The 9,333-nt window shown below is 40.2% G+C and overlaps 1 protein-coding gene across 1 annotated transcript; it reads right to left on the reverse strand.

Moving 5' to 3' along the window:
- Window positions 1-3,782: 3,782 nt before the first annotated feature.
- EAPP (E2F associated phosphoprotein) lies at window positions 3,783-9,327 on the reverse strand. The gene is made up of 6 exons (XM_010711667.3): window positions 9,249-9,327; window positions 8,639-8,820; window positions 7,286-7,384; window positions 6,816-6,939; window positions 6,002-6,121; window positions 3,783-4,403 (listed from the first exon to the last, which is right to left on the reverse strand). The coding sequence occupies exons 1-6, from the start codon at window positions 9,320-9,322 to the stop codon at window positions 4,139-4,141; spliced, it is 864 nt and encodes a 287-aa protein (XP_010709969.1). The 5' UTR covers window positions 9,323-9,327; the 3' UTR covers window positions 3,783-4,138.
- Between the last annotated feature and the right edge of the window lie 6 nt (window positions 9,328-9,333).

Consider the following 9,333-nt stretch of genomic DNA (forward strand, 5'->3'; position numbering starts at 1 on the left):
GAAGGGGGGTGCGGACATTCAGCGCCGAGGTTTCCGCGCACGTCCCCTGGCAGCAGGGCGGAGGGAGCCTAAGGGAGCGTACCCTCTCCCTTCCGCCCTCACTGCGAGTCAGTCCTGGAGACGGTTACAGGGGCCGTGAGGCTGCCCGCATTCTTGTACAAAACAGTCTCTGCAGATCCCAGGAGAAGCTCGCGTCACATATTACAAAACCCAGCCCCTCTCACAGTCCCCATAGCAGAACGCACTGATTTTCCTCTACAGGATAAATCAGATGTATGTACGAGGCTGTTCCTGATTAGATCACATCATATCACACGATTGTCCATCACCATGTGAGCAGATCTGAGTCATATCTGGAAGACTGCTGCACACAATTTTCTCTCATCCTGTTTCACTTAAATGGACATACTGGGTGTTAGAGATCATCTGAAGATGGCACGCAACATGATCCACCAGAAGTGTGTTAGAGGGTTCTGCAGAATGCTTCAATACTGTTAGTATTCAGAGGGCAAAGCCCACTCAAAACACTGCTTGGATAAAGGAGAACTTACAGTCTGTCAACTTGGACTGATGAGATCAACCCCACAGGAACAGTGAAAGGCAAAAGATCAACTTCTTATCATGAGAGTTGCTAACTTTGCACTTCTGAGAGGTGTTTAGGGCCAGACACTTTAGTGTTAGAAACTTGTAACTGCTATTTTGACTTTTTCCTTATCTAAGGCCAAGAGATTGGCCTGGGACCACACAGTTATAACAGCCATTGGCAGCTTACATAGACATGGACAATTGGGTTTCAAATGCAATAGTTAGAACATAAACCCAGTGAAAAGCTACATATGGGGAAATCAAGCATCGCAATTAAGCCAACCAAGTACAACCAACCCCTGTGTGCTGGAGCCAGGACACCAGGAAAGGCCTCACACACATGGCAGGTGTGCACCACAGATGAGAAACTGCTGTCAGCCCTCTGCCATCATCCTGCTCAGTAAAACAACTTTAGGTGATGTCAGTTCTAGTGCAATTCTAGTCTTGCAGCTGCCTCACACCTAACTCACACCAGTGCTGTTATTGCAGTGGAAAGCAAGGAAATATAGTCACAGGAGGGTGCTCATATTAATTATTTACAGAGCTGCAAATTGCACCTGCAGTACCAGGAGATAACTGCGCAAAAGAAAACTAGCTGGCAGAGACAACCAAATATTGTAGTAAGTTATGTGGAAAGATCTGATATGGGATTTAATCCAGCCATAATACATTCAGACATAATTTATCTGGACCAATTTATTTCAGCACAAGAAAAATGAGCATATTCATACAATTAATTGCCCCACATAACTGGCTACAGGAGCTGTTGCCCTTACCCAAGACAGATGTTGCTTGTTGTAATTGATACTGGAGGAGTCTTGTGTTGTTGACATTGCTTGAAAGAGCTGCAGCCATGATGAAAGCTACCCTTCTAAATAAACACAAAGTCCAAGGACACATGGGGTTTTTAGCACAACTAAAGCACTACTCCCTTTCACAGCTGCAAGAGCAGTATCAGTATGGAGCAAACATGTCCCAGTCTCGCCTGCTCCCATGCTCCACAGAAGAGGGACTGCAATTCAAGTGAGCAAAAAGCAACAGCAAGTTCATGAGACAAGAAGGAAGGTAACGCTGAGAAGCATGCCAGCTTCACAATTTCCTGCCACATCCACCAGCTGTTTGTCCAAGCCCCTTACACCTTTTCACTTTGGTGCATACTCAGAAGGCAACTGTTGCCTATGAGCCCCTTGAAAAAATGGACACTACTGCTCTGTGTAGTGTCCCATCCTCCACCAGTTCCATCCTACTCCTGCTTAGGAATTGCCATCGACTACTGCTCTTCCTGCTACCACCTGCACTCACTTTGATTCCCTGAACAACGTTCTCACATTCTATTTTCAGCAGCTTAATGCAAAGATCTTACCCTGATGCTCCATGGTTTTCATGCATTACCTGGACTGCGAAGACAGTTTGCACTGAGGCCACTATGCCCTACAGCACAGAGTACAGCCTCTATTACATCTGCTCCTTCACACTGTTACTAAGGAATAGTTCTCACATTCAAAATTTTCCATTTATGACTCTAGTCTTAAAGCATGTAGTAATAGTCTATCCCACTTTAGATGGGATCATTTCTGACAACATGCCAGTCAAATCATAGGTAAATATAGAGATCTTATCTTAAGCAGATCCCATGTTTCAAAACAAAGCTCAATTTCAGTTGTAGGTTTGATGTGCAGAGAAAGGTACACCAACCTGACCAATAAAGTGTTCAGCATCTACCTCAATAGTTCAGTGCTTCATCAAGAAGTTCCTACTGATGCAAAAATAGGAAATCAAGACATTAAGGTAAAAATGCACATGTATTCCAAGCTCCTTCTTGAGAAACAAGCAGTAATTTCATGTTCACCATATCACCATGGAAGTCAGCATTCTTCTGGATACAATAAAGACCAATTACGATATTTACTCTTCTTTCAAGCTCAAATCTGTCCTAAGGCTTGCACAGCTACATTTCTGGAATTATCAGAAAACAAACAAACAAACAAACAAACGAAAGTTGCAACTTTCTAACAGTGGACCTACATAGCTTTCAAAGTAGGATTTACTTTCTTTTTACTGGAAAGCATAATCAGTCTGCTTTTAACCCAAATTTTACAAGAATTCATGATCTACGTTTCAGTAATACAAAAATTTTGATGGCTCCTATTTCCTTCATCATCAATAACAAGTGATTTCCTTGGAAACTGTAAAGAAAAAGATGAATATTGATATTTGTACTAAATTCCTTCAGTAAAAGTTAACTAAATCTTAAATTTCCTTTAAAACAAACAAACAAACAAAAAAAAAACAGACATGAAGATAGCCAATATGCAAAAAAGCAATTAATAAATAAGTGTGCAATTGCACTGGTACCAATCCATGGGATGTTTAGGAAGCTCTGAAAAAGTGCTAGAAGAGACACAGATCACACCAGTCTGCATTGCAGAAAGTTGTCCACTACACTGTGTGATACTTGACTAGAAAAGGAATTTGCTTGCAGCGGGTCCTTCCAAGTTGTGGCCTCTGCGTAATTGTTATTCAGGCAATGACAAAACCCTAAAACAGCTTACTGATTCTTTTCCTTCAGTTCCTTTTTACATCCTGCTCCACCATACCTTGCTATATCACTTTCACAGCTGGGATATTAATCCCAGATACATCTAATATAAAAGCCTGGTCATTTATCTTCCTCACAATGTAAATCCTCAAATTTTGGTGGGCAAACCAGCAGCAGACTCTGGCCTACAGCATTTAGTATTCAAAGGGCCAAAATGTTCATCAGATTTACAAATTTTAAAAAAAAATTGAAAAAAAAAAAAAGCATCAGTGTCATCTCTATCCTTTCTTCTGTCTGCTGCAACATCTATGCAATAACAAAAAAAATAAAAAATCAACCTGTGAGGTTCTTTTCTTCATACCTCTTTATATTAAAAGTTCCAAATTGCATTACTAAGCATTAAATGTTGATTTAAATGACCCATGTCAGAATCATCCACACTAGCAAAGCTGATATAACCCAGTCATCCAATCTGTCTGTATAAAAAATTACATTTTTGAGATATGAATGAGCCATTCTTTCTTTCTTTCTTTTCTTTCTTTATCTTAACAATGTTTGTGCAAATCAACAAAGAATGCCAGCATAAAGGAGCCCAAAATCCTCACGAGGAACCACCAAATTTAACAATTCCATAGAAATGACCAATACAGCTAGAGAGAACCAGCTTATACAGTATTTATTCTAAGCAATAGTTCTAATACATATTGAGGTAATGGGCAGTACATACACAGGGAATGATCATAATACACAGATCTTACACTGTATTTACAAAACATTAAATCCTCAACAATGCAACCACCTGACAGTGTAAAAGAATATCACTCTCAAATGCAAGCAGTTAACAGTATTCCTTTCATAAAAAGGAATACAACAATAGTGTCAGAAGTCCAACCACTATAAAGTTCTCTGATAAAAATGTACATTTAAAGAACGTATTTTAAAAAGACTAATGGGCCTGCACTTCTGATACTTCACACAATCTTAAAGAGAGCACTTTTTTTCTGCTTTTGCATATTAGCTGTGGCTGGCTAGAACATTGAAGAAGTGAAAAACTTCATCTTTATCCATCACTGCCACCTCAGTTGAACATTCAGTACATAATACTGGATGATACACTTCTTCCTCTTCTTGATTTGACTGTACAGGAGCAGTTTCTTCGCTGTGCTTCCTCTTCTTATTTCTTTTTTTTATCTTCTTTCTGTATTTCAAAATTTCTTCTTTGTTAACAAAGCAGTTCATCACAAACATTGCCCTGTACTGTGTTTTGTAAGATTCATGTCTATGGAGAAGAAGAGAAAATGCAAGTCATACCACTGATAAAACTCTGCTCCCATGAAATAAGTTCTCATCTCTGGAAATCAGATTAAAGATAGGAACTGCTATGCCAAATGGCTGAATGCCATATAAATATGAAGTTTTATAAACAGAACAGTCCCATCTACAAAAAGTCACAGAAATAATTGAAGCTGTCTGTTGTTTTTGAGGAACATATTTAAAGACACACTAGTTCTCACTGAAATAAGCACCCCTGGAGTACAGCTTGGTACTACACAATCATGCACGGCTATTTAGAGCTTATGATAGGTGGGCAAAGATCTTGAAGTTGTGAATGAAAGTGACTCAAATATTGGTATTTCTAACCTACAATATTTCAAGTCTGAAATTCTGTACGATAAATGATCACACATCACATTTAAAAAATCCTGCCTACAATAAAATATATTTTTCAGCAGTCATCTGTATATCAACTGCACAGCTGGAGTACTTAGCAAACTTCAGGTCTGCATCAACACATCTGTCTAGCTGCAATTTCACAGCAGCCTAAACCAGCACGTTTGGCTGCACAAGTCCTGACTTGACTTCCAAGGCTTGTCTAATGGCATGCTGAGCTATTTTAGTTTTTTGAACCCACAGAAGACCAGCCTGACAATAAAAATGGACAGTTTTCTGTCAGCTTAGGAAACTGAAATACTTTACTATAGAACAGACTCAAGGAATACCAGAACCAGCAAAGGAAAGGAAACAGAGAAACAGCACCCAGCACTGAGATAACTTCAGGCTGCTAGAGAATTTCACCTTCAATCAGCAAAAGTAGTCAATAAATCACTACACAGAATTTCTTTCTTTATTCAAAAATGCAAAGTCTCCTCTTCTGCCCAGGTTAACAGTAGTAATTAGGATTGTAGTGCAGTGAAACACTGGAGAACAGCAAAACATGCTATAATTCACACATAAATGCTTTCCAGATACTACTTAACATAACTATACTCAAAAACACAACTGCTGGTACTCAAACCAAGAAATAATATGCTGCCTTGATTTTGCTTAACCCTCTCCTAAAAAAGACACTTTAATATGAAAATAATAGTTACGATGAAATAACTCTATTCCTCTAACCATCAAGCCAACATAACTAGAAAAAAATATATAGCATAGAATCATAGAATGGCCTGGGCTGAAAAGGACCACAACGATCATCTAGTTTCAACCCCCCTGCTATATGTGTGCAGGGCTGTCAACCACTAGACCAGTCTGCCCAGAGCCACATCCAGCCTGGTCTTGAATGCCTCCAGGGATGGGGCATCCACAACATCCAAAATGAACTTCTAATTTAGTGCCATTTTTCTAAACGTGTTCCTTTATCTACTATGCTAAAGATCTTTCTTGTTCTTCTTCATCTCCATGGTTGCAGGTTAAACTGATCACCATCATTCTTTTAAACTGGTATTCACCCATACACCTGATTCACATACAGCCATCTTCTCTTTCTAAGCACCATGTTGCAAGACAGAATTAATCAAATTGTTGAACACACTAAAACTGCAAACGACTCAAAGGGAGACATTACAGAAAGACTTCTTATTGTCCACTAATTACCTCTGACAGTCCAGGCATAAAGTTGTCATGCAGGCAGGACAATTTAAAACAGCATCGCTGTTTGGAACAGATGAAGATTTTGTCTGTTGTGGCTGCAGCACTCTTCTCTGATTACGGTACCTACCGAATGAAATGAGGAAGGATAAAAAAAGTGAAATTACACATCCTTGCCCATTAATTTGACCTTCAAATATTTTTTAAATTAAAATACATTGGTAAATACCTGTCTCCTTCTCAACAACTTTTCACTAACTGAAACTACATAAATATAAGCACAATGGAGAAAAACCACACTCAAATATTTTTCCATTTCATTTGTATAGATTTTCATCCAGAGATGTGCATACTTTTAATGTGGATTTGTGCCCAACAATCATTTTCCTGGAGAAGTCGGGTATCTCAAGAACAATCTCTGTAGATAGCATACATTGATACGCTTTTCAACAGATTTACATCTCCCCTCTGCTGCAAAAAGCACTTTTCACCCTTCAAAGAAACCTCAAGTAAAGCAGTTTTGAGCTGTTCCTCTTACACGTTTTTCATCAACATCATAGTTATTTTTATAAGATCTAGAGACAAAACTGGCTTAGTGAACCAGGAAGTTTTGATTTTGAAAAACTGCACATTTTTAGCATTCTGTCACTTTAAAGAGTCTATTTCCAATACATATATGCAGAAGTTTTACAAGTTTTTAAATTCCCTGTGTTGTAAATTCTAAGGCACTGAGTGAACTTGACAGTATAGGGTTTTTCTATACGTTCAGCATGTTTACTGGAATTTTTCAGTTTATGGTAAGCATCCTATAATTATTCACCTCCTTCTCTGCGAGTCTACCCACTCTTGATCTCGACTGTCTTCTTCTGGGTCATATAGCAGCTCATCATTGGTAAGAATCCGACGTTGTTGATGTTTCCTTTTTTTCTGGACATCTTGCATAACTGCAGAGATTTAGGCAAGCACGGGTTCCATCGGTTAGACATATGATGATTCTCTACTCAACTGATCAAAAAGTAATTTTTTCAATTTTCATTTTCAATACCTGCAATAAATGTAAACTAACTTGTAAATATCTAGTTTATCCCTCCTCTGAATAGACCACCCCAAAGGACTAAAGCACCTTACGTACATTGGGATACATCATAAAGTTGCACGAACTTTGTTGAGATTACATAGGCTGGTAACTGCCCCCAAAAGGGGAATAGCCTCTGATGCCCTGAGAGGATTCTCCTGGATCTGAGATACAGTACTACTCTGAAGATGCTGTCTTCTCTCTCGGCCCCTTACCTGTTTTGTCTTCATCTTCTGAATCAGAATCAAAGTAAATGTCATCATAGTACTTTGGAGTGGTAGCAGATCCAGCCTGCCCAGTACTTGAAGAAGTACCTGTGTTACATTGAAGAGAGAAGCGGTAAGAACATCTCACCAAAAGGATAACATGCATATAGCCCAGAACAAACCCTCATTTCCAAGTTGCCTGACTCAAGAGCCCCCCAGTCTATCTGTGCATGTTGAGCTGCAGCTCTCCCAGTTTATTCCCATATCCTGATCAACCATGTTACTTGTGTTATTTTATTTACAGGTAAAACTGCTCAATTCCTTCGAGATGAACCTCAGGTTCAAAGAAAAGTTTATACTCTTCTTCTCTAAAGTCATACAAAAGAAATACAAGTGTGGCAAACTGTTTCATAAACTTTAATTAACATAAAATCTAAAGGAGAAAAAACAAAAAAACAACTACATCTCATACATTCTGTACTAACTTCATACAGAAGTTCATAAAAAGCTCAGATCAACTGCCAGATCATCTACCACAGCCAGTCTGCACCAAAAGTCCCACTCTGCACTGGGTGCATGTAGTACAGTTAAGTGCTTTTTGTTAACTGCAAACACAGAACTTAAAGATCAAATTTGACCACTAACACAAACATAACCGTTAAATCTGCTGCACAGAAAATGAAGTTCCTACATTAAAACAAACACTACATCAATTCTGCAGATAATTAAGACCACTTCACCAGATGTTTTGTACCAGGTAAAAAGAATGAAAGTTCTTTAAATGCCAGAGCACCCAGAACAGTATATAAACTCCAGAATGGATAAATGCTTTACACAGTTTCACTACTTGGTGCAACTTATAATTATGAGCACTTTGGGGATTAATACTTTTCCTGACTCTTTTCCCCAGTCGATTTGGGATCTTAACCCACCATATGCCATTCCTTTCAGCAAGAACATGCTCCAAACATCGATAGCATCCTGAGCCACTGGACAAAGAGACTGCAAACAGTTTGAAAGGCTTCTAAATACACACATGAAAATTACTTAAAACAGAAGTTAGAGATATTGGGGAAAAAAGAGGGCTGATCATACAAAGAGAAATCACAGTGTAACAGAAAATTAGAAATTCAGAAACAACAAAAGCAAAAATCTTAGAATGGATGAAACAGATGTATTCAAGGTACCCAAGTACCCGTTTCTGCAGAACTGAAGAGCCGTTTTAAGACCTTTCCACAGGTCTCAAACAGTACACCATTGCCACTGCAAATCCCTCCTCAGCTGTGAGAACACATCACCTCCTTAACTGGACACCACTTAACCCTCAGTTTCACAGGCGAGCAGGTGTCAAGAATGATTTACCCATTTCTGGTGATTTCCATTTGCCTTCTATGTTTCTCACGGTGGTGTTGAGCTCTGCCTCCATCTCCTTCTGGAACTCATCGTCACTGGAAGATTCACTCTCCCCAGTCAGGCACTCCCGTAACAGCTTCCGCTTCTGGTCAGGAGTGCCATGCAAGAGCACATCCACCTCATCTTCAGAGCTACAAACATTCAAACATCACACACCTAATTATTAACAGCTCACTACACTGACTAATTAGGACAACCACCATCTGAGCTGCGTGGAAATAGCGAGGAGCACTTAACCGTGTATTTATGTGAAATCCACCGAGCTATTTTATTATTCAGACTCTGACCGGCTTTAATGCAAAGGAGCAATTGACTGAGTAAAGCCTGCCGCTAGGCGCCAGCAGCACGGCTCCGGGAGCTCCGCGCAGCACTCGGCAGCTCAGTGTCGGGGATTACAAAGGCAAACACCCGGGCTCCAAGGGATCGCTGCCGTGACTTGTGGCGGACGGACCCCTCACACCCTCAGCGGCCTCCTCCGTTACTGGCAGCACGAGACAAACCAAAACCTGCAGCGGAGGGAAGGGGCAGCCCCCAGACCGCCCCGGGAGTCATCCGGCACCTGCTGAGCGCTCGCTCCTCGTCGCTGGGCTCCTCCACCACGTACGGGTCATCCTCCTCCCGCAGGCGGCTCATGGCGGCGCCCC

This window comes from Meleagris gallopavo, chromosome 5 (assembly GCF_000146605.3).
Source record: "Meleagris gallopavo isolate NT-WF06-2002-E0010 breed Aviagen turkey brand Nicholas breeding stock chromosome 5, Turkey_5.1, whole genome shotgun sequence".
NCBI lineage: Eukaryota > Metazoa > Chordata > Aves > Galliformes > Phasianidae > Meleagris > Meleagris gallopavo.

What these genes read in the sequence shown, in the direction of transcription:
- EAPP (XM_010711667.3), bottom strand. Translation starts at nt 9,322, where the DNA reads ATGAGCCGCCTGCGGGAGGAGGATGACCCGTACGTGGTGGAGGAGCCC. An exon ending in ATGGAAATCACCAGAAATGG is followed by an intron (nt 7,385 to 8,638) that starts GTAAATCATTCT and finishes AATGTAACACAG; the next exon opens with GTACTTCTTCAAGTACTGGG. An exon ending in GTAGACTCGCAGAGAAGGAG is followed by an intron (nt 6,122 to 6,815) that starts GTGAATAATTAT and finishes TTCATTCGGTAG; the next exon opens with GTACCGTAATCAGAGAAGAG.